General features: G+C 38.2%; 1 protein-coding gene across 2 annotated transcripts in view; it reads left to right on the top strand.

The window, feature by feature from the left end:
- Positions 1–25,862, top strand: part of DYM (dymeclin) — a 429,499-nt gene that overhangs the window by 164,091 nt on the left and 239,546 nt on the right. For both annotated transcript variants that reach the window (XM_006837482.1, XM_006837483.1), the window contains 5 exons: positions 2,393–2,572; positions 6,229–6,407; positions 8,730–8,855; positions 18,954–19,067; positions 20,669–20,763. In XM_006837482.1, the coding sequence (XP_006837545.1) occupies positions 2,393–2,572; positions 6,229–6,407; positions 8,730–8,855; positions 18,954–19,067; positions 20,669–20,763 (694 nt within the window). The remainder of the gene's footprint in view (positions 1–2,392; positions 2,573–6,228; positions 6,408–8,729; positions 8,856–18,953; positions 19,068–20,668; positions 20,764–25,862) is intronic.

The following is a 25,862-nucleotide window of genomic DNA, read 5'->3' as shown; positions in this document are numbered from 1 at the left end:
GTGCCAGGATTTGCTCATGAGGAACCTGTACGCAGACCACGAGACAGTTGTTCAAACAGAAAAGGGAACACCAAAGGGTTTAAAATTAGGAAATGTGTGTGCCAGGATTGTGTTCTTTCACCATGCTTATTCAATCTGTATGCTGAGCAAGTAATCTGAGAAGCTTGATTATATGAAGAAAAAACGTGTTATCAAGATTGGAGGAAGACTCATTAACAGCCTATGATATGCAGATGATACAACCTTGCTTGCTGAAAGTGAAGAGGATTTAAAATACTTATTGATGAAGATCAAAGACCACAGCCTTTTGTATGGGTTGCATCTCAATGTAAAGAAAAATCCTCGCTAATGGACCAATAAACAACATCCATATAAATGGAGAAAAGATTGAAGTTGTCAAAGACTTCATTTTACTCAGATTAACTATCAACACTCATGGAAGCAACAGTTAAAAAATCAAATGACGTATTGCATTAGGCAAATCTACTGCTTAAGACCTCTTGAAAGTGATGAAGAACACTAAGGCATACCTGACTTAAGCCCTGGTATTTTCAATAACCTCATGTGCATAAGAAAGTTGGATAGTGAATAATAAGGAAAACTGTAGAAAATTGATAAATTTGGGTTATAGTTTTGGAGGAGAATATTGAAAGTGCCATGGGCTGCCAGAAGAACAAACAGATCTGTGTTGGAAGACGTACAGCCAGAATGTTCCTGGGAAGCCAGGGTGGTCAGACTTCGTCTCTCATACTTTGGACTTGTGTCAGGAGGAGCCAGTCACTGGAGAAGGATATCATGTTTGGTAAAATGGAGGGTCGGAGAAAAAGAGGAAGACCCCCAGTGAGATGGATTGGCACAGTGGCAGCAGCAGTGGGCTCAGGCATAACAACAATTGTGAGGTTGACCCAGGACTCGGCAGTGTTTCATTCTGTTGTGCATACTGAGTCGATACCAACTTGATGGCACCTGAAAGTGCCATGGACTGCCAAAAGACCCAATAGATCTATTTTGGAAGAAGTGCAGCCAGAGTGCTTCTTGGAGGCCAGGATGGCTAAGCTTCATCTCTCATACTTTGGACATCTTGTCCGGAGGAAACAATCGTTGGAGAAGGATGTCATGCTGGGTAAGATGGAGGGTAAGAGAAAAAGAGGAAGACCCCCAACGAGATGATCAGCCAGGTGGCATCATTGATGGCTTCAAGTGTGGCAGCGGTGGTGGGGTTGGCCCAGGATCGGACATTGTTTTGTTCTGCTGTGCATGGGGTCGCTATGAATCGGTTCCAACTCGATGGCACCTGACAACGACAACAACAACAACATTGATGAGCACAGAATTCTTCAGGTAAGGAGAAGATAAAAACACCAAGAGATGGAAAGACTGCCTTCAGACGTGTATAGCAGTAGATGGACGATATGCCAAGAAACAGTAGCTTCACATTTTCACATTTGTTTGATAAAGGTTTCTACAACTTATCAGCAATACTTTTTACTTGCCCTCGTATTTTTAAAACAGATTTTATTATTAGGTATCATTTGTTTTTGTTTTAGCTAGGCTATCTAAATTCTCTATTCATTTCTGTGGTACTTTGAACATAATCTTTATTCAGGTTTTGTACAAAAGAGGATGATTCTTGTCCTGTGAGAAGAGTCAGGTAGATATGGTTCTTGTTTCTATACTTTGGAGTTGTTTCTCTAGAAATGGGAATTATCTGTTCTTTGAGAGTTTCATAGAGCTGTTAGTATACAACCAGTATGTTGTGTTTTTTAGGATTTGCTTTGCCTCTAGGGTAATGTATCTCTTTCTGCTTTCCTCCTCTTTGGCCATTTCTAGTATTTTCTGTTTTCCTAGATATTTCCATATTTTGTTCTTGTTTTTAAATGTACTGTTATAAAATTATACTTTAAATTATCTTAATTATGTGTATGTTTTCTATGCCAAGAAAATCTAGTAAGACATATAAGAAACTTAACAGTGATCACCTGGTGAAAGTAGAATTATAAAAAGTAGGCGTGATTGTCTTTAAAAACGTATACATATGAAGGCAATAGGGATCCCAGGTGGCACTGTAGGAGAAGCACTGGGCTGGTAACTGCAAGGTCAGCAGTTCAAACCCACCAGCTCTGCCGTGGGAGAAAGAGGCGGTTTTTTAGACTCCAAAAGCTTCTATAAGGTCGTTGTGAGTCAGAACTGAGTCCGTGTCAGTTACTAGAAAGGCAGTAGGTGAATTTTCCAATCATGAACTTGTTTTACTTTTATAATAGAAGAAGAAAAGTGTGACTTTCACATTTTTAAAAATTATTATTTATATTTCACCTTTTAAACACAGTAAGGAATGTATCCTTGTTGTTATCCATAGCATATGTTAACTGTGTCTTGTTTTGTCTCCCTCAAGCTGGACTCTGGACTGTCTTCACACTAGGCAGTGCGGGCAGCAAGCAACAGAATCCTGAGCTTTCTTCCCCTCTGGCCAACCAGAGCCTCCTGCTCCTGCTGGTGCTGGCCAACCTGACAGATGCACCGGACGCACCCAACCCCTACAGACAGGCCATCATGTCTTTTAAGAACACACAAGGTTAGTGGGGTCTGTGTGTTATCTCCCCTGAGCACTCTGTATGATATGGAAAGAGAGGATATTCTTTACTCCATATTGTTTATATTGTTTTATGTTTTTGGAGATGTTAATTTGATTATTTTCATATTGGTTGCATATGAGAAAAACTTAAGTTTTTTCCTGCTTGGTGTGGTGCTGTAGAAAAAGCATTGGACTGTTAGCCACAAGGTTGGCAGCTCAAACCCATGAGTCGTTCTTTGGAAATCCAATACAGGGTCACTGTGAGTTGAAATTGACTGGACGGCACTTAACAACAACAAATACATATTCCCATGAAGGGAGACTAACTAGATCATCGATGAGTTTTGTAATCCTTTTTATCCAGATCTACTAAAGCATCTTGAAAATAAAATATACAGACCATCCGGGTTATAAACGAGATCTGTTCCTGTGTGTTCAAGACTTTGACAGGGCTTTGAACTGGTTTAGTTATGGGTTCTGAAGGGTCACTGAAATAGACCTGAGGTTTTTAAGTTACAGTGAACCCGAAAGAGCCCGATTGGGAAAATTACTGGTTGAAACTTTACTAGTAACTTAATCTCCCTCATACAGAAGATGGGCAGCATATACTCTGAATTGCTTCCAAATCTCTTGCCCTTGGATCTGAAGTACATTTCAAAGCAGTGCTACCCCACCGTCTAAAAGATGGGGGCACCGCACTCAGAGAGGACTAGGACATTATGTTGTTCTCTTATCTTCTTGCCAATAATCCAGTCAAAAGCTTCAGGCTCCTGAAAGGACTCATTGTGCCTTTTCTGATTATCCTACTCCGGGGTTCCACCCCAGAACTTTCCCCATATCAGGTACTGTAATGAAACTGACATGTTGTAAAACTTGGGGTCTGTTCTTATTTTGCTTCTTAAGCCATGGCAGAATCTGTTTAAAGGGCAAAGTAGGAGTTGTCTGTAAGTCAGACCTTCATAACCCAGGAACTCTACCTATGGCGCTATAGGATAAGCATTCAACTGCAGTGTTGGTTTGAACCATAGAATCGGTGGTTCACATCTACCAGCTGCTCCTTGGAAACCCTATAAAAAGGTCTCTATGAGTTGATGGCACTTAACATACACAACCTATACAATAATAATGAGGATGTTTTGATGCTAGTTGCAAAGTAGTATCCATTTATTATTATGAACCATTGTATGTAACTTGAATTTTTAATAAATAGGCTTTACAGGGTTGGTTTATAACCATAGGTTATATCTATGTTTGATGTTCATAACCTGGGAATTGTCTGCACTTTTCTTCATGGTGACACCATGACTTCATAGTTAAGAAAACAAGTTTTGGTGTCAGACAGACTTGAATTCACACCACAGCTCTGTTGTTGTTAAATGCTGTTGAGTCAGTTGCGACTCACAGCCATCCCGTGTAGAGTTTCGGTGGGTTTGAGCCGCCGACCTTGTGGTACCGTATCAGGCTGTTAAAGCTTGAACAATTGCTTAATCTCAATACACCAAAATGACTTGATAATGTTACCTGATGGCATTTGTATAAATACCAAGCAAGGTAAGATTTTAAAATGATCTGCTTAGATTTTGCAACATGATAAGCAGTCAGTCTCTGTCTGCTGTTTGTACTTCCTTGCTGCTCAGACCAAATGTTAGTATTTAGGTTTAAACCTTTGCAAAAATAGAAAGTGTCACAAAATAATAATTTCTTAGCTGTCAAAAATAGAGTGTTTGGATTGAAGATGATAATGCATCTTCCAAATGTAGAAGGAAAAGCGAGGGCATCGTGCTTTAAAAATGTAGCCACATTCTTAGACCCTTCTAGATGCATTCTTTCCACAAATGTGAAGGCTAGGAAGGAGAACTTGAGAGGAATAGGACTGTGCTAAGAAACCTTGTTTGTGTTGGCAGAAGTGTCTTTTCCTTGGGAGCACAGCTGTTGCAAATGTTAAAGCAGTTTCTGTTCTTTGTAGTGGTCCTGTGTTTTAAAATGCTCGGTGCTTGCTTTCCCAAACACATTAAAGCCTCAGCTCTGTGCACTATCATGTTCCAGGGTTTTATTTGACAAGATTATGACTTTCTGTGAGTCCGTTGAATCTATTTTTCTCTCCCTTTTGGTTTCTTAACCTTACTTGTTTTAGTTTCTAAGCATATGCAGCTAGCTTTAGGAAAGGGCCTCTGTCAGTTTTTGACTAGAAGTATTTTCCCACCATGAACTAACTGTAAGTTCATGCTTTTCATCATTCCAGTGACTATATTATTATTATTATTAGTTATTAAGCTTCTTAGCAGTTTGTTAGATAACGTTTTCCTTTGAACAAAAAGTTTTAGAAGTTTTCTAGTAGTTGACTTAGATTTGGCCTATTTCATTCATTTAGAAGCTATTAACAAACATAACCGACTTTGATATTTTTGAAAAACTGACCACATTATATATTGTTACTCTGTTCATGGAGTCCTGCTCTGGTGCTGTAGGATAAGCGCTGGACCGCAAGGTCAGTGGTTCAAATGACCAGCTGCTCCTCAGAAACCCTCCTATACAGGGTCGCTCAAAGTTGGGACTGCACCACGGCTCTTAAATGTGACAGCAACAACTCTAGCCACTAGGAACCATGATAGAGTAGTGTACTACTAGCTGACCTGCTAACCTCAAGGTCAGCAGTTCGAATCTATTAGTCACTCCTCAGGAGAAAGATGAGACTTTGTGCTCCCATAAAGATGTACAGTCTCAGAAATCCCACACAGGGTCTCTATGAGTCACACCCTCCATGGCACATGACATCACCACTCTAGCCATTGTCTTTCATTGATTGCATTAATGACATTGGAGGAAACGTCAGCCAACATTGTTCTTTTGAAAAAAAAAATTAACTTCGTTTCAAGGCAGTATTTTCTTCTTAAACCTACCTTTCAGAAGGATTTTCTGCTTTATATAGAAACTTGTATTTTTTGTCTCTACCTATTTTCATTTAGGACTGGTGGACATTTAGTTTTGGTAAAAAACTGTGTTAGTGACCTGTTTTCAGTTTTACCTGTAAGGCACTTTTTACCTAGCCTTATCTTTCTGTCTGTTTTTTTGTTGCTATGGAGTTCATTCACTTCTACTTACAGTGACCCTGGCTGGTGAGTTTGAACCTCCAACCTTATGGTAGAGTCTCAAATACTACTTCATAACATTCACCCTGACTAGAGTTTAGATTGGTTGCAATTACAACTGTATCATTCTGGACTGCAAGGTCAGTTTGAACCGCAAGAACTGGAGTTCTAACTTATCACCTGCTCCTTGGAAACCATATACAGGATCCCTGTGGGTCAGAACAGACTCAAAGGCACTTAACAACAACAACAGACAGTCCATAAGAATACATGACTGGAAAACCTTCTAGTACCTTAGTAGTACTTGCCAGTGATACTGTGCTCTGTTTATTGAAGCTCATGTTTTGGTAGTATTAATTCAGCTATGTTAATGTAAAAATGGTTAAAAAAAAAAAAAAAGGTCTAGCTTTGTGATTTAGTCTAATTCTTTTTTAAAATATAAATTAAACTTTTGTTATGGAGTTGATGGAAGTAAGTTGTACTTACTTATTTTAATAAAGCTTTTACTTTTTCTATAAACAAATACTCATGTAATATTTCTCATGTTTTTGTTTCCCTGTATTTCAGATAGCAGTCCTTTCCCTTCACCATCCCCCCATGCTTTCCAGATTAACTTTAATAGTTTGTACACAGCTCTGTGCGAACAGCAGACGTCTGACCAGGCAACGCTCCTCTTGTACACGTTGCTCCATCAGAACAGTAATATTAGAACATACATGTTGGCTCGAACAGACATGGAAAACCTTGTAAGTATCATGCTAAGCATTTTATGCTTCTTGGATTTTAGAATACTTTGAGGGACATGTGTGTTTGTTTGGTTACCATAAAGGTTATAGTCCAGAGATAGATCAGGGATATTTACAGACAGAGGACAAAAGTGAGTTTCTGCGCTTTAGGGAGTCCGCTCCCATGAGGATGATGTCGTGGAGCAGGACAACACAGCAGCGCCCCCAGCTGGTGTGACAAGCATCCTTACCCTTTAGGTTTTTTCCATCCCCACTCCTGCCAATGATTCTGCCTGATCAAGTCAACCCCTATACCATTCTCTAGGAGTTTTTTTACACCCTTCAATCCAGTCTGCTAAGCCTTCCCACCACGATCAAGTTGCAGTATATTCCTGATGAGAATAGGTTAAAGAAAGAGTAATTTTAAACTCAGTAGCTCAAATTTTCCATTTCTCTTTCAGGCTTAGACTTTAGGGTTGCCTGAACTCAATTCCTGATGTATTACAGTTACGATGCATCACTTAATGTGTACTGTCCCTGACTCGCCAGCTGCTCCTTGGAAACCCTGTATGGGGTCGCTATGAGTCGGCATCGACTCGATGGCACTTAACAACAACAAAAGCAATCCTTGACTGTGTAATTAAACTTGGCTCCCAAACTTTTGTTCATAGGCAAAACCCCTTATAAGTAATCATTAATTTTCAATATAGCTAACATGGCACTGTGAGATAAGCATTGGACTAATTACAAAGTTGGCAGTTCAAACCCTCCAGCTACTCCTCAGAAACTTTATATAGGGTCGCTATCAGTTGGAAACAATTCGGTGGCACTTAACAACAACAAGAGTGTATAAACATCAGGATTTCTATGAATGGAAAAGTAAGCTTTCTCAAACTGGCTGCTAGTATGTTTGAAATGCATTTTATATACTCAAGGGGGTTTCAAGAAGTTCATGAAAAATGGAATTAAGATAATGGTATTTTCCCATAAACTTTCCCTTGTAGATAAGTAGGGACTATTAATGTATTAAAATAAAGGTGATTATTTCTGAACTAGTAGCAGCTCTGCTGGCAGCAGCGGCAGTGTTTTCTGTGTACCGGTTTCTATAGGATGATTACAGGATTCAGTGGGTATTTAGTAGCCGTTTTTGCAGTGTTAATGACAAATTGCTGTGCACTGATGGGAATGCAGTGGCTCCATAGGATAAGCACTGAACTGTGAACCACAAGTTTTGTGGTTCAAGTCCATCAGTCACTCTTCGGGAGAAAGGTGAGATTTCCTGCTTCCACAAAAGATTTAAAGCCTCAGAAACCCTACACAGGGTCGCTGTGAGTTGGAACCGACTCCACGGCACCATATAACAATAACAACATAGATTGTAAAACTTGATGTTGGTAGGAAATTTACTGGGCTAATCTGATTTTGCTATGTTATTTCTTTCTTTTTGGAGAATGCATTCTGTATGATTTCACTTCTGCTTAATTTGTTGAAATTTGTTTTATGTCCTGGGATATGGTGCATCTTGGTAAATATTTCCTAGGCATTTGAAAAGAATGAGCATTCTGCTACTGTTTGGTGGAGTGTTCTGTAAATGTTTAATGGATTCTGTTGGTTGATAGTGTTATTAAGTTCTTTTGTATCCTTCTAGGTTTTTTGTATGTTTGTTTTTATCAGTTATTGAGAGAGAAGTGTTAAAATGTACAGCTATAAATATGGGTTTGTCTGTTTTATCTTTCTTTTCCATCAGTTTTTGTTTTACATGTTTTGCAGCTCTTTTGTTTGGTGCATACACATTTAGGATTGCTGTGTTGTCTTGATCGATTGGTTCAGTTGTTAGTATAGCGTGTCCCTCTTGTTTTTGACAACTTCCTGTGCTGTAAAGTCTACTTTATCTAATGCTAACATGTTGTTGTTGTTAAGTACTGTAAAGTGAGTTCTGACTCATAGCTACTCCTTTTTTTCCTTAATATTTATTTGCATGGTATTTTTTTTTTGCATCCTTTTTCTTTCAGTTGCCCATATTCTTATATTTGAAGTGAGCTCCTTGTAGACAGTATGAGTGAAATTGTGTAATAAAATCTCTGTGTGGCACAGACCTTCTCAGGCATGCCTTTACAGAGCTGATGCTTACACTCACTCGCTCTTGTTCTCTTAAGTATCCATATGAAGAAGTACTTTCTGTCAGAGGTGGATTGAGTATGTTCTTGTTTCTCAGAGAAAAGATAAAACAATGATGTTAAAAACAAAGGGTAAAAAGAAAGAAAAAATATGAAAGCTTAAAACAGTTCGTGTTGCAGCAAAAGTAATTGAAATAAATAATAAATAATAATTTTAATTCTCTAGGTTTTACCAATTCTTGAAATTCTGTATCATGTTGAAGAAAGAAATTCACACCATGTATATATGGCTCTTATAATATTATTGATTCTTACAGAAGATGATGGCTTCAATAGATCCATTCATGAAGTGGTGAGTGACCAGAACTTTGATTAGAGTTACAAAGGTAACAGCATAAACGTGTGCTTCCATAAGATTTACTACTGCCTTAGAATTTCTTCTTTCGGGCCCGTGTGTCTATGTGAACCTGGCTTAGAAATGGTGTCTTTCTTAATATTTATGAGGTGGTGTTTCTTTTTCTGAAAGACTATTAGCCACTGTTAACTCTCTCCAAATGGTTTCTTTAGTTATTGGTGCAAATGTTTTTGCTACCACTAGGTTAATTTTTCTTCTCCATTTTATATGCACCTTTTAATTGAGGCAGAAATTGTCAAGCAGGTTTGCTGCTTGCATACAGAATTAGCCAAGAACTAAGAAACAAAAACTGTGTAATGTCTTTAACGTTATTTGTACTTTTTATTAAACTCAATCAGAATTTCTAGACAACTGTGTATTTTCCACAGGGGGGAGAAAGGTAAACCTTTAGGTGAAGGCTAAATTGGATTTCTAATTTTCATAGTAGCATACCAATTTTTTAAAATGGATACTCCCTAGATATTTGTTGAATGCCAAGTGAATTAAGTCTGCTCTTATTCAAAATTCTTATTCCTACATCCTGCTGCATAGTTGACAAACACAAGCAGATGTTAAGAACTAATGACCTCTGTTCCAAATCAGGAAGGATAATGTATTTTTAAATAAATGAACTGAGAGAGAGAGAGAAGAAACAGAACTATTCTCAACGTTGTGGCCTTTTGAAAAGACAGAGGCTCTTGTCATTATTAACGTTAGGGTTAATACTGCTTTCTGGAGTCAGAGCACTGGTTCTTAACCTTTTTAGTTTTTATAGTGTTAACAATTGTTGAAGACCTCAAAGAATTTTTGTTTATGAGATGATAATTCTCCATGTTTGTTAAATGAAAATTTATATACTTTTAAAAATATTTACTTAATTAGTGCATTTAAAAGTAATAATGATATCAGGGTGATGTTTGCTTTGTAAAATGAATTTAGGGAACATTCCTTCTTTCTCTGTCTATTGGAAGAATTTAAGCAGGATTAGTGTGAAGTCTTTTTTAACTGTTTGGTAGATTTCCCCAGTGAAGCCCTCTAGTCCAGGACTTTATTGGTGTTATTGGAGGTTTTTGATCACTGATTTGACGTCTTCACTTGTTGAGACTTTCTGTTTCTTCTTTGTTTCATCTACTGTGTCCAGTTTGTTCCCATATAGTTGTTCATAGTTTTCTATCATAATCCTGTTCGTTTCTATTGGGTCACCCCCAACCTCTTTTGGTTGTTATTTCATAGAATGTTTTTTCCCACCCTTTCACTTTTAACCTATTTATATTGGATCATTAACAAAAAAATGAATCCCTTTTGACCCTCTCTGCATTTTGATTGTAGCATTTAGTTCATTTACATTTGTTAGAGTCACTGATAAGTAACTTATTTTTGTCATTTGTTGTTTTGTGTGTCTTAAGCCTTTTTAAAGTCTTTGTTTGTTATTACCGCTCGCTTTTGTGTTTTGTTGGTGTAATATAATGAGACTTTTTTGTCCCTATCTCCTTTCCATTTGTGGTTTGTTTGCTTTTCCTTAGTGGTGACCTTGAATGCTACACTTAAGAGCTTGTGTGTATAACATTCTAGGGTAACTTCGGTCACATCCAAGAAGTTCTGCTTCTGTTTCATTCCTCTCCTCGCCTTTCATGCTGATAATATTACTAAATGCATTTCTGTATTTCATGTGCCCTACAATGCAGGTTTATCCTTGCCTTTTATATATTTGTTGTTAAAAACATGAACGATACAAAGTTTTAAATTATCAAGCTTGAATACCTTATTGCTAATGTGGTGCTGCAGGATAATGCACAAGATCACAAGGTCAGTTTGAGCTGCAAGGTCAGTGGTTCAAACTCACCAGCCGCTCCTCAGAAACCGTATGCAGGTTTGCTATGGGTTGCAACTGACATGATGACAGTTAACAACAAAAGACTTTAACTTGTCCTTGCATTTATTTCCCTTTATTAGGGATCTTTTTTTTTTTCTTCTTCTTATGAGGATGTGCTAAAAAGTTTGTAGCAAAATGTCATTATCTTTTTTTGGTTTAAATTTTTATTGTGAATTGAATGATAGTTCACATGGGAGAATATCGATTTTACACTCATCCTATCATATTTCTTCTCATTGCAATGATTACAATCCTTTCTGTGTGTCATCATTCAACAGCATTTGCTTCTATTCTTTTGTTTTTTGGGTTTTTTTTTTTTTTTGGATGTGCACAAAAACACTCAGGAATCATTTAAACAACCAAAGGGCACGTTCGGCAAGCCTGCCTCCTGACCGCCAGCACTCAGCCTTTCTCTTTCCATGAATCCAGAATCTTCAGCTGCTCTATCTCTCCATGTTATCATCTCTTTTAATTTTCATTATCTTTTTTTTTTAGGGTTTTTGTGAATTGAGTGAAAGTTTACAGGGCAGATGATCAGTTTTACATTCAGCAAATCATATGCTTGTTTCATTACCGTTATCTTTTAATTTTATTTTTTCTAGAATTTTTTGAAGCCCCCTTTCCTGTATGGCTTTTCATAACTTTCTAGTGTTTTTTCCATGTATAGAACTTTCATTAGTACCTTTTGTAGACTCGATCTAATGGATATGAACTCTCTCAGCTTCTGTTTGTCTGGGATTGTTTGAATTTTACCCTCATTTTTGAAGGTTAATTTTGCTGAGTATAGTATTCTCGATATGCAATATTTTTTCTTTCAGCTCTTTAAACATAATGCTTTTTATTACCTGGAAAAGTTAGTACTTCATCTTATTGGGGGATCCTTTATGTTTAGTTTTTGAGAGCCTGACTCTGACGTGTCTTGGTATAGATCTTTTTGAGTTTATCCTAATTGGGGTTTGTTGAGCTTCTTGGATTTATAGATTAGTGTTCTTAATTAGATTGGGGAAATTTTCTGTCATTATTTCTTAAACTATTCTTTCTAACCATTTCTTTCACATCTTCTAGAATTCCTATGTTGTTTATATGAAGTCTCTAATAGGGCAATTCAAGTCCACTAGCTGCTCCTTAGAAACCCTATACAGGGTTGCTGTGAGTTGAAACTGACTCAACAGCACTTAGCAACAGTAACAATATGCACATCATTCATGTTCCATTGCACTGTGCTCAGCCTTCTTGTTGTTCTTTCTGTAGTCTTCTTAACTGTCTTACCCTTTAGTTCATCGATTCTTTCTTCTGCCTGGTTAAATTTGTTTCACCTCATTTCAGTTTTTCCCCTTTTTGGTTGCAGACTCTCTCTTATTTCTGGATCCTCATTTTTTTCTTACATTGTTGTCCTTACATCTTTTAGGTGTTTGTCTATGTTTTCCCTTACATCTTTAATTATGTTTAATGTGGTTTGGTAAGGTGGCGGGTAAGAGAAAAAGAGAAAGACCCCGTGCGAGATGGATTGGCGAAGTGGCAGCATCAGTGGGCTCAAGCGTGGCAACAATTGTGAGGTGGGCCCAGGATTGGGCAGTGTTTCATTCTGCTGTGCATGAGGTCGCTGTGAGTTGGTACCGACTAGCTGGTACCTAATAACAACATCAATTATATTCTTCTGTTTGCTCCTCATTATTTGGTCATCTCTAGATACACTTCCACTCCTTTGTCATGTTGATTTGAATGACCACTGATTCTCTAGTCTTTGTGTGTCTTGTGATTTTTTTTGTTAAGACATTAGAAGTTTTAAGGATAATTTTCTGTTTTCCCGAGTATTTGTTGTTTTTGTCTATACTACTCTCTGCAAGAAACTCTTGGGTATGCAGAGCTTTCAGCCCTTGCTTACCATTGCCTCTTCCTCTCTCTGGTAGCCGTTTATACCTTCCTGTTGTAATTGGGATTCAGAAGTTCCAGACCTTGATTTTCAACTTTCTGTTTCCTCCAAACCCAGCAGAGAACATGCACTGTGGTCAGTCTGTGGAAACCAGAGGGTATTGGCCACTTAGGCAGGAGACCTTGCACTGATCATTCGGTCTCTCCCCTAGCAGATGTAGTCCCCTCTCTCTGGTTATTAACTCCCTTCCCGTATTTGTTTCTAGAATCAAGTTTTTAGTTGGAAAACCAATCCACACTTAGTCAGTCAAAGACACCACAAGGAAGTAAAACTACAGGCCAATATCTCTTGTGAATATAGATGCAAACTGCTAGTGATAAAATCTCACAACATATTAAAAGAACCATACACTGAAGTGACGTAGTGGAATTGATTCCAGACATGCAGGGATGGTGCAACAGTCAATGTAATACACCATAGCCACAGAACCAAGGGATGCATGATCATCTCTATGGATGCAGAAAAATCATTACATAAAATTAAATACACTTTCTTGATGAAGGCTCTAGAGAAGAGTGGAATAGGAGGAAAACTCTTCTGTATGACTCAGGGCATATATGAAAAAGCAGCAGCCAGCATTATACTTAATGGGTTAAAAATGAAAGTTTTTCCTTTGAAATTGGGAACAAGACAGATATGTTTCTCTTACCACCTATGTTCATATTCAGTATTAGAAGTTCTAGCCAGATCAATAACATAAGAAAAAGAAATGAAAGTTTTCCAGGTTGGAAAAGAAGTAGTAAAATTATTTCTGTTCATACATGGTATGATCCTGTGTAGAGGAAATCACAATGAGTCCACAAGAAAACGTGTAGAGCTAACAGAGGAATTTAGCAAAGTTGTAGGGTACAAGGTCAACAAACAAAAATCAACTGGGTTTCTATACACCAGCAATGAAAAATCTAAAAGGAAATTAGGAAACATTTCTATTTATAATGGCAGCTAAGATAATAAAATGCCTTTACAAAAAGTCTAATCAGGAATGTGAAGGATTTATGTATTTTGAAAACACTGCTGATAGAGATTGAAGAAGAATTAAATAAATGAAAAGATGTTCCATGTTCATGACCTGGAAGAATTCATATTGTTAAGGTGTCAGTAATACCCAAAGTGATCTGTAGATTCCTTGCAATCCAGATCAAAATTCCAACAGCCTTCTTTACAGAAATAGAGAAAAAACAACACTTAAAGTATGAAAATACAAGAGGCCCTAAATAGCTAAATAAATGTTGAAAGAAAAGAAGAACAAAGTAGGAAAATTCACACTTCCTGATTTTAAAACATATTATATTATACAACTATAGTAATCAAAACAATATCTGCTAGTATAACAGTAGACACATCAATCAATGGAATAAGATTGAGAGTCTAGAAGTTAAATCATGTATCTGTGGTCAAGGGAGTTTTGACTTGGAATCTAAGTACATTTGTTGGGGAATGAAGAGTCTCTTCAATAACTGGTACTGGGAAAATTGGATTTCTACATGCAGAAAAATGAAACAGGATCCTTGCCTCACACCGTATACAAAAGCAAATTCAAAATGGATTCAGAATCTAAATGTGCAACCTAAAGCCATAAAATTCCTAGAAGAACAAGGAAGGGCAGCAATGCCGGACCTTGCTTTCAGCAAAGGATAATATTATAACAAACAGCAAAAACAAATAAATAGGGCTTTATAAAGATTAAAACTTTTGTTCCTCAAAAAACTGACAAAAGTGAAAAGTCAAGCTACAACCAGGCAGAAACTGTCTCTGGCAAGAATCTCGTAATCCAAATATATATACCATATTTTTTTCACAAATAACACATACCTTCTACATTTGTTTGCCAACAGTTCCCTCCCTGTGGAGATGTTTTTATAAGTGCCTCTATGCCACATTTAAAAAAAATTAAGTTAACATAGTGTATTTACAAAAAGACCTCCTTGGAGAGGGGAGCGGTTGACAAACAAACATAGAAGGCTCATGTTATTAGCAAAAAATTTGGGTAAATTTTCAACAACTTAATAACAAAAAGACAAATAACCCAATCATAAATGAGCAAAGGACTTGAATAGCCATTTAACCAAAGAGGACATTCAAATGGCCATCAAACACATGCAGTCTGGTGCATTAGCCCTCAGCACCTCACCAGGACTCCTCCTTTAGCCATTGGAGAGATGCAAATCACAATGAAAATGAGATACCATTTCACTCAGGTAGATACAATCAAAACAAAACTAGAAAGTAAAAAATGTTGGTGAAGATAACGGGGAAAGAGGAACACTCATGTATTGCTGGTGGGACTTCAAAATTGTACAGCTGTTGTGAAGAACAATATGGCAGTTCCGTAAAGAAAGTAAAAATAAAACTACCCTCATACCAAATCAACTCAACTGTTGTTGAGTCAGTTCCAACTCATGAGAACTACCACATGACCCACAATTCCACTCCTAGGTATATATACCCCTACTTGAAAACAAGGACCCAAAAAGAGACTGTATACCAGTGTTCATTGTAACTACTTTTGCTATAGCTAATGCCCATCAACAGATGAATGGATTACCCCAGTGTGGTTTATGATATAATAGTGGAATACTACTCAGCCAGTTAGAGAAATGAAGTCTTGATACATGCTACAGTGTGGATGGAGCTTGAAGATGTTATGCTGAGCGATTAAGCTACACATGAAAGGACAAATATTGTATGATCTTACTTATAAGACAAGGGAAAGCAAGTGTAGAGACCACAGCTATCAGAGAAAAGTGAGGCTAATGATTGTGGGAAAATCACATTGACCAGGGGTAGGGTTGCACAGCTGATTGTTCTAATTGCTGTTAATAAATTGTATATCTGTAAAAAATTGAATTGGCAAAAGTGGTGTGATATATTTACAACTATGAGAACACTAAATAAAAACAAGGTTAGCTACTGAGGCTGCTTGCACAGAGTGAAACACCTTATGGCATTTGGTTCTTCATTTGGAGATTTAGGATCATGATTTCCTGGGGCATCTAGTTAGTTAGACTAGTAAGGTACTTAATGCTTCTTTTTCTAGTTCATTCCATTGTGCTTGGGTTGTAGACGGTTATAAACAGTTATAAACAGTAAGGCATAAGAATTGGTCTCTATTCATCTGGAACAACAGAGAGAAGGAGAGTCGTAAGTAGGAGGAAGACATGGAATGTGTGGATGATTGTTTCCATGAATACCTACCTCCTTTGCCTTGAGACCAGAAGCAGATGGTACTCGATTACCGTTACTGAAAAATCTGATCAAAGATTCCGTAGAATAATCCTGATCAGAAGGGGGAGTATGCAGAACAGAATATTAAATTCTAAGTGGACTTCTGGTGTAGCACTGTAGGATCAGCAGTGGACTGTGAACCACAAGGTTTGCACTTGAAACCTACCAACTGCTCCTCGGAAACCCTCTACAGGATCTGACTGGATGGCATTTAGCAACAACAAAAACAGCAACATGCACTCTAGACTACCTGAGGCCATAGAGGATGGACGGACCCCTTAAAATATTGCTTACATATTTTAAAACCTTAAAAGAAAAATCCCTTGAAGTCTTCTTAAAACTGAATAGTTGTTTAGTGTAACTAAAATGTTTGCTTTGAGCACTGTGTTCTTTTAAGAACTATATGGCGGTCAAATGGCCAGCAGCAACCTGAATGAATAGATCAGGAGGAACAACTCAGAGAAGGAATCTGAGAATGGTTGGACAACTTGAAGAACGTTGTCAACATCACTAAATCGTACTTGCAGAAACTTGAATTGGTGTTTGTTGTGCTGTGAACCCTTCTCAACAACAACATTTAGAACAAAAGTAGTAATAACAAACCCACTACATGTTAACACCAATGAAAATAACTGTTTTCCACAAACAAAAATTTAGTTGAACTGTGACATTGTACAGTTTTGTAAATTTCTTTAATATCCGCCTTAACAGAAGATAAGTGGGTTCTTGTGTGTGTTGCTGTATTTAATTTTCTGCGCTATCAGAGATGTCATGTAACCTCTGGAAAACTCCACTTACACATTCACGGATAAAGTTCTGCTTCTACCATGAAATAATTTTGACTTTGAAGACCTTTCACGTTTTGAAAACTGTGGATTTAGTGTGTCAGTGGGCTGAACACTTCACTTCTCCCTTAGAAAACCTCAGCTGGCAACACTGTTTTCAAGTGTTTCAGCTGCTGCTGTTTGTTTCACATGTAGGTTAGCTTTTTTGCTTGACGAGGGACATTCATAAGGAGCCCTGCTTGTGCAATGGTTATCTGGGCTGCTAACCCACCCACTCCACAGGACAAAGATGTGGGAGTTTGTTTACTTCCATAAAGATGACATCCTTGGAGAGTCAATGAGGGTAGTTCTACTCTGTCCCTTAGGATCTCTGAGTCAGAATGGGTTTGGTTTTTAAGGCCATTATTGTTATTGTTAAGTGCCATCTAGTTGGCTTTGACTCATCACGACCCTATATAGGGTTTCCGAGGAGTAGCTGATTCCGACCTTGCAATTCAAACCTACCTTGTGGTCCCATGCTTATCCTACAGCACCACATGTTTAAAATTTTGCATGCTTTGCTTTTCAGCTCACAAGCACTATCCAACTACCATGAAGTGGATGTTTGCTCTCTGCCAGTCTTTGGGTGTAGACGTTAGACCAGCTCAGTGTTGGACTGTTTATAATGAGGACTCTAGGTGACATGAGGCTCTTACCAGGGAGTTACGCTGAGTCTGGATCTGTAGGTACCTGTGTGCACGTGACCTAGCACTTGCTGCTTCGTTGGCCTTGAAGTCTCTGGACCACCCATGTAGCCCTTCTCTTCTTCTGACTCCTCATTTCTTGCAGTGAACTCATGCTCTCTAGGACTCCTGCTCTGTTTACCTCACCTGCGTCACAGCACAGCTCACATTAGGGGATAGTGTTCTTTGTCCTGTCTTCCTCTGTGCGTCCCTGAAGACAGAGTCTGAATCCTGCATACATGGAGTCCTGGTGGGACGCTTAGGATTAGCACTCGACCACAAGGTTGGTTTGAACCACAAGGTCAGTGATTCAAACTCACCAGCCGCTCCTCGGAAACCCTATACGGGATCACTATGAGTCAGAATCGACTCGACGGCACTTCACAACAACAACATCAACTACTACCTAGAACATTGGATCCACAATCAATATTCATGGAAGCAACACTCAAGAAATGAAACGATGTATTGCATCAGGCAAATCTGATGCAATAAAGATCAAATATGTCATTTTGAGGACTAAGTTGCGCCTGACCAAAGTCACGGTATTTTCAATGGCCTCATATGCATATGAAAGTTGGAAAATAAATAAGGAAGGCTATGGGTGAATCACTTAAGGTCAGCGGTTCGAAACTACCAGCTGCTCCGCGGGAGAAAGATGAGGCTTTCTACTCCCGTAAAGATTTACACCCTCGGAAACCCTGTACAGGGTCGCTATGGGTCGGAACCAACTCGATGGCACTTAACAACAACAACAACATGGGTGAATCACTGTATTTGGATTATGATGTTAGAAAAGAATATTGGAAGTACCATGGACTTCCAGAAGAACAAATAAATAAATCTGTGTTGGAAGAAGTACAGCCAGAATGTTCCTTAGAAGCCAGGATGGCAACACTTTATCTCTCAGACTTTGGCCATGTTATCAGGAGGGAGCAATCTCTGGAGAAGGACTTCATGCTTGGTAAATTGGAGGGTCAGCGAAAAAGAAGACCCCTAACAAGATGGATTGGTACATTGGCAGCAACAGTGGGCTCATGTGTAACAACAGTTGTGAGGATGGCACCGTAGAGGGCAGTGTTCATGCTGTTGTGCATAAGGTCACTGTGAATTGGTGGTACCTAACAACAACAACAACCAAGAACATACTGGGCACTTGGGAATATATAATGAAAATATCTGTGTGTGTTTGTGAGAGACAAGGCGGTCTCTAATCTCTAATGTCTCTAATTGCCAGTCAGAAACAGGATTTGGAAGTTGGGATCTCAGAGCTAGGTTTTGATACAAACAGTAGATTCGGAGCTTTGGTGCATTTGTATCATAATCATGTACTGTCTTCCTCCTCTTATATTTAAGAAGGAAGAAAGAAAGACACTGACCCAGTTTACTATCACAATTTCATATGCAGCTTAACTCACCTTCAGAGCAGACACGGCTTATCAAAAACTGTGGGTGTGATGTAAGTATTTTGACCTCCTAAAGCAACCGTACTTATTAAACATTTCCTCCCTCTTGCAGATATTAAAAAATATTACTTGGTATTCAGAGCGGGTTTTAACTGAGATTTCACTGGGGAGCCTCCTGATACTAGTCGTAATAAGAACCATTCAGTACAACATGACAAGGACAAGAGTAAGTATTTCTTAGCTATTTTTAACTTTATGTGAACAGACTCTAGCCTGTAGCAGTCCAAATTTTTAAAGTGTTAAAATCCTCATAAATTATCGTGTAAAAACATACAGACTTGCATGTGGTCATTGTAATAATAGGATCCCAAGGTAATCTACACAGTGCCTTTAACTTAATATTTTCGTTCACCTTTGTTTTTAAAAATTGTGGTAAATGTAGCACAATTGGTATTAAAAAGTGGTACTACAATATTTTCCCACGAACTTTTTGAAGCCCCCTTGTATAGGTAACAGTACATTTGCCATTCTATAATCTTCGCTTGTATGGTTTAGTGTGTTTCTGTATTGAATAATTAGTATGATCACAGACATTTTATATGACATAGAAAACAAGTAGTTGGAGCACATTGCTTTGTCTTTGTTATTGCAGAACCAATAAAATTGACTTACTTTTTAAAGAGTTGCAACAACAAATTTTAAGAAGGTGTGAGCAAAAGACGTTCAGACGGGAAAGAAACGTAGAAGAAAAAGACAGTTTTTCAGTTCTGTTGAATAGAATTTTGTTGTCAAAGAGAAGCAAAGTACAGAACTCATAGTAAGAAAAATATAACCATTTCACACTTATCTACAAGGAGTCCTGGTGGCACCGTAGTACAAGCACTGGACTGCTAACCACAAGGTCAGCAGTTCAAACCCACCAGCCAATCCACTTGAGAAATACTTACATAAAGACTTAACAGCCTTGGAAACCCCCTACAGGGTCTCTGAATTGTGATTGACTTAGCTACAGAGCCTTTGGTTTTGATTCACTTATCAACCTGGCTGGATTCCAAGGAGCAGGGTGTTAAGTAAAAGTAGATGAAGATCACATCAGATCAAAAAATGGCGTATGGTTGCGTCATTACATCCCTGCCCAATTATATTACATTACATAACTGTGAAGCTGCTGAGATTCATGGCCCAGCGAGGTGGACTCAGCCTTAAGCAGCACAGCCAGGGTGGTCTTGCCTTATTGTTAGCTATTGCCAGATATACGTCAGTTTGCAAAACAGTCTGACAGTAGATGTCTTGCTATTGTCGTAAATGTGAAGTGTCTGGATAATGGATAACGAGGCAGTCAATAAGTGAAGAGTAGGTGTGTGGTCAGTTTGTTGAATTATGATGTTCAGTTATTTCTCTCCGTGGGGCTAATGTAGATAAATGTCCACAATCCTCTATCTGAAACCCTACAGACTAGGTGGGTTTTAGAGCAGGAAGCTCCCCCACCCCTATTTTAGAGTATGCATATACTAACATATCCAACCATTAGAGTCTAGAGTGGAACTCTGTAATGTAATTCTGTGTTAGTATTTCTTCAGCAAATCATAAGTATTCTCAGTAGTGAGAATAAACATAAATCATAAACAGCATCATAGTCCTCTAGGTCATCCAGTGTTTACAAGTGAGTTGTGCAAAACTTTAAATTTTCAGTGGAATTAGGGGTAAGGGTTGTGGACCTAACTTTCCCAAACCAATGACAGTTGAGTTTATTGTTGCTCCTAATTATCCGTGCTTAAGATGTTGAGAAGACTTGATACGTGTCTTAAACTTGCTGTTTTCTGACAGGACAAGTACCTTCATACAAATTGTTTGGCAGCTTTAGCAAATATGTCGGCCCAGTTTCGCTCCCTCCATCAGTATGCTGCCCAGAGAATCATCAGGTAAATATGAACTTTACAAGAAAGTGGTGATTTTCATCTTGGCAGACTCATTGAGAAGTATATTATGATGGTCTCCTTTTCTTTGAGGAATGCCAGATTTTCTTGCTTAATTCTCATTGTCCTCGTGTTTTGTTGAAAGTATCTTGTTTTGTTTTCTACCCTAACTTTTCAATTAATATTAATCGTATCTACTTTTAGTTTTTTATATAATGTTGCTTAAAATTTTGTGGGTTAGCTTTTTATGGAGTAGTTGTGTTTCTTAGCTATTGTTGTTAGCATATTTGCTGAACATTTTATAGTATGTTACATAAAACTTTTAAGAGTTTATCTGTGTTTACCAACATTTGGCATACACTCCAGCATTTGTTATTTTCTTTTTCTTTTATTTTTTATTTATTTATTTTTCTAAAGGTTTTTATTGTGGCTTGAGTCAAAGTTTACAGCAGATCATCAGTTTTATATTCAACACATCATCCACTTTGTTTCATTACAATGATTATAATCTCCTCCATGTACATCAGCTAACTATTTCTCTCTATTCACTTTAGCGCTTTTTTTTTTTTTGCATTTGTTATTTTCTCTTTGTTTTTGTTTTAGATCTTAGCCAATGGAGGAGTGAAATAGTTCCTCACTGTGGTTTTGATTTAAATTTCTAATGGCATCTTTTGTCATTTCCAAAATAGTAAACCCTGTGATTGTCATATTCCGAAGAGCCTGTACCAGCCCATTTGAGCTCACTAGAGCCTAGGATATCATTCTTTGTGTATTCCATTTCATTTTTGACAACTTCCAATTTTCCTAGATTCGTACTTACTACATACAGTTTGTGCTCCTATTATTAATGGATCTTTACAGCTGTTTTGCCTCATTATGAGTTGTGCCCCACCAGCAAACAAAGGCCCTGAAAGCTTTACTGCATTTGTGTCATTATGATCAACTCTACTTTGATGAGGCAGCTCTTTCCCCATTTGCATTTTGAGTGCTTTCCAACCTAAGGCGCTCATCTTCCAGCCCTACAGCTGACAAGAATCTGATGTTCTTTATCATGTTTCAGTATTCACTGTTCTGGTGCTGACAGTGTTCCACTGCTACTCCTGAGGTTTTCAGTGTCTGAACATTCAGAAGTAGGCCACCTCTCCTTCTTCCTAGTCTGTCTTCATCTGGAAGTGCAGCTAAAACTTGTCCACCACAGGTGACCCTGCTGGTATTTAAAATACTGCTGACATAGTCTCCAGCAACACAGCAACAGATGAGCCACCACAACAGAGGAGCAGCGTTCAAGAACAAAGATGTTAGTTTGAGGATTTAAGTGCGCCTGACCCAAGCTATGGTATTTTCAGTAGCCTCATATGCATGTTCAAATTGGACACTGATTAAGGAAGATCATGGAAGAATTGAGGCATTTGTGTTATGGTGTTGGAGAAGAATATTAAAATTACCGTGGACTTCCAGAAGAACAAACAAATCTGTTTTGGAAGAAGTACAACCAGAATGTTCCTTAGAAACCAGAATGGCCAGACTTCATCTCTCATACTTTAGACATGTTATCAGGAAGGACCATTCTCTGGAAAGGACATCATGTTTGGTAAAGTGAAGGGGTGGAGAAGAAGAGGAATACCCCAATGAGATGGATTGGCAGCAACCATGGGCTCAAGTGTACCAACGATTGTGAGGCTGGTGTAGGAGTGGGCAGTGTTTTCCTTTGCTGTGCAGAAGAGGGTCACTATGAGTGAGAACTGACCGTCTGGCACCTATCGATTTTTCAGGCACTTGTTTGCTATTTGAATATTCTCTTTGGTGAAATACCTCTTCCAATCCTTCTTGTCCATTGTTGTTAAGTGCCATCAAGTTGGTTCCGATTCATAGCAACCCTGTATAGGTTTTCTGAGGAGCAGCTGGGGGATTTGACCCACTCACCTTGTGATTCAGATTGTATCCAGTGCTTGGTTTTTTGTTTTTTTTTCTTGTTAAGTTGTATAAGTTTTATACAAGAGGGATTTTAAAACTTTGTGGGGAAAATACCGACATCGCTTAATTCCATTTTTTCCATGAGCCCTCTTGGATGTATTTTGGATATTCGACCCTTATTGTATATATTATTCCTGAAATCTTCCTAAAAACTGTGGTGGTGGTGGTAGTGGTGGTTATGTGCCGTGGAGTCGGTTCTGACTCATAGCAACCCCATATAGGATTTCCAAGGCTGTAAATCTTTACGGGAGCAGAAAGCCTCATCTTTGTCCCGTGGAACAGCTGGTAGTTTCGAACTGCTGACCTTGTGGTTTGCTGCCCAATTCGTAACCACTACGCTACCAGAGCGCCTGTAAAAACTTTAAGTGTTTTGAATTTTTTTTTTAAAGTTAAGTCCTTTGATGAACAAAAGTATTTAAGTTGTTTAAAAACGTTTTATTGTGAATTGTGTGAAGGTTTTACAGACAAGGTGATCAGCGTTACATGCCACAAATCATGCACTTTCTGTCATCTCAGTGATTGTAGTCCCTTCCATGCACTGGCTATAGCCCACTTCCTCCCTGTGATTCCTGTTTCCATTCCATCCTTCTTTCCATCCCTTCTCAACTTTGTCCTTAGATAAATGTTGCCCCTTTGATTTGGAATGATTGACCATTCCATGGTGTGCATACCTCACTAGTAGTGTTTCCCTGCCTATATAACTATCTTCAGCTTGGCTGACAATTGGGCCACAAGAGCAGGTTGAAAATTATTTAATTTTTATGAGACTCTTTACCCATTTGTCTTCTGTTTCTCATGCTTTTGTATATCTGAGAATTAACAATAATTCATCATTATCAACTAGGCCCTGCAGGCATGTCCTATATTTTCTTCTAAGAATTTTATGGATTTTGTTTTCATATTTAGGTCCTTTATCCATTCTGAGTTGTTGTTATTTTGGTATAATATGAGTCATGGATCCTGATTCATTCTCTGCATATTGAAATCCAATTTCTCCAGCACCATTTATTGAATAGACTTTTCCTTTTCCACTAAATGGACTTAATTGTTGTTGCTAAGTGCCATCGAGTAGGTTCTGACTCATAGTGAACCTGTATAGGGTTTCCAATGAGTGGCTGGTGAGCTTGAACCACTGACATTGAAGTTCAAACCAACCTTGCAGTCCAGTGCATTAACCCACGGTGCCACACTTGTTGAAAATCAGTTCAATATAGATGTGTGGCTTTATTTATGGACTCTCTGTTCTGTTCCATTGGTCTGTGTGTTTGTTGGAGTGTGGTGGCTCCATATGACAAGCACTGGACTGCAAACAACACGGTCTGGGGTTCAAGGCCACCAACTGCTCTGCAGGAGAATGACAAATCTTTTTGCTCCCTTGAAGATTTAAAGCCTTGGAAACCCTATACATGGTCACTGTGAGTTGAAACCAGTTCAATGGCACTTAATAACAACAACAACAACAACAACAACAACAACAACAACAACGTGTCTGTTGTGCCAGTTACCTGACTGTTTTGATTACTATAGTTACGTAGTATTTCTTTTATATAACATGCCAATACCACCATGATGGTTTTGTTTATTATTGCAGTTGCTGAGAACATGTACAACGCAGCCACTGTATGATTTGATTTGATTTCTTTAAACATTACTAAAGTGTGCACTAAAAATGTTTACGTTTTAAATGTGTAACACATTGAAGAGGTTCTCTGCAACTATAACTCCCTCTCAATATGTTTGGCTTGTTTTGTTTCATATATATATTAATCTACAAAGCCATAAATAAAACTATCAACTCTTATGGCCTAAGACTACATACAAATTTTGTTTTATGAGATTGACAGTGTTTTATTTTGTTTTTTAATAATATGTTTTGAAATTAGAAAATGTGAATCCTCTTACTTTATTCTTCAGTTCACAATTTCTTTGGCTGTTTGGGGCTTCTTCCCACGCTATACAAAATCGGGGATTGGATTTTCCATTTCTATACAGAAGGCTGTTTGGATTTTGGTCATGATTGTGTTGAACCTACACATTACTTTGGATAGTGTTTATATCATATCGACATTAAGTCTTCCAGTCCATGAACATAGAGTATCTTTCGATTTGTTTCTATATTCTTTAATCTCTCTCAGCAGTGTTTTCTAAATCACAATATTACAACTTTCATACATAAAGAACTCTTAAAGTTTAACAACAACAAAAGAAATCAAATATCCCAGTTGAAAAATGAGCAAAGGACTTGAGTAGACATTTTACCAAAGAAGATATACACTTGGCCAAATAAGCACATGAAAAGATACTCAAGTTCATAATTATTATGAAAATGCATGTTAAAACCACAAGGAGGTACCACTTCAGACCCATTGTTGTTATGTGCCGTGGAGTCGGTTCTGACTCATAGTGACTCTGTACAGGGTTTCTGAGACTGTAAATCTTTATGGGAGCAGAAATCCTCATCTTTCTCCCACGGAACAGCTGGTAGTTTTGAACTGCTGACATTAAGGTTTGCAGCCTGATTCATAACCACTACGCTACCGGAGCTCCTTTAGAATGGTCTAAAACGAACAAACAGCGAGTAACAAGTGTCAGTAAGGATGTGTGGAACCGGAACCATTGTACTTTACTGGTGTTGTTGTGAATTAAGTGCCGTCAAGTGGTTTCCGAGTCATAGCAACCCTGCATGGGGTTTCTGAGGAGTGGCTGGTGAGTTTGAACCACTGTCCTTGTGGTTCAAAGTGACCTTATGGTCGAGTGTTAATCATGCAGAGCCACTCTAGTAATGTAAAATGATTCAGCTGCTGTGGAATAAGTTTGTCTGTTCCTCAACAGATTAGACATACTATGCATCATTCCTGCTCTAGGTGTATACCGAAGGCATTGGAAACGCACTGAAGTAAACACAAGCACACACAGAATGATTCTGTTAGGACACATTCTTCATGACATAATAGCCCGAAGATGGAAATGGTCTATTCATCCATCAAGTTATGCATGGGTAAACACATTTTGGTATTCATAAACAATGACGTATTGTTGTGAAGTGCCCTTTAAGTCAGTTCCGACTCATAGCAACCCTGTATAGGGTTTCTGCAGAGCGGCTGGTAGATTTGAACTGCTCACCTTGTGAT

This window comes from Chrysochloris asiatica, unplaced genomic scaffold (genome assembly GCF_000296735.1).
Source record: "Chrysochloris asiatica unplaced genomic scaffold, ChrAsi1.0 scaffold00021, whole genome shotgun sequence".
Taxonomy (NCBI): Eukaryota; Metazoa; Chordata; class Mammalia; order Afrosoricida; family Chrysochloridae; genus Chrysochloris; species Chrysochloris asiatica.
Note: the sequence above shows the minus strand (reverse complement) of the source record. Positions and strands in the feature narration are given on the sequence as shown.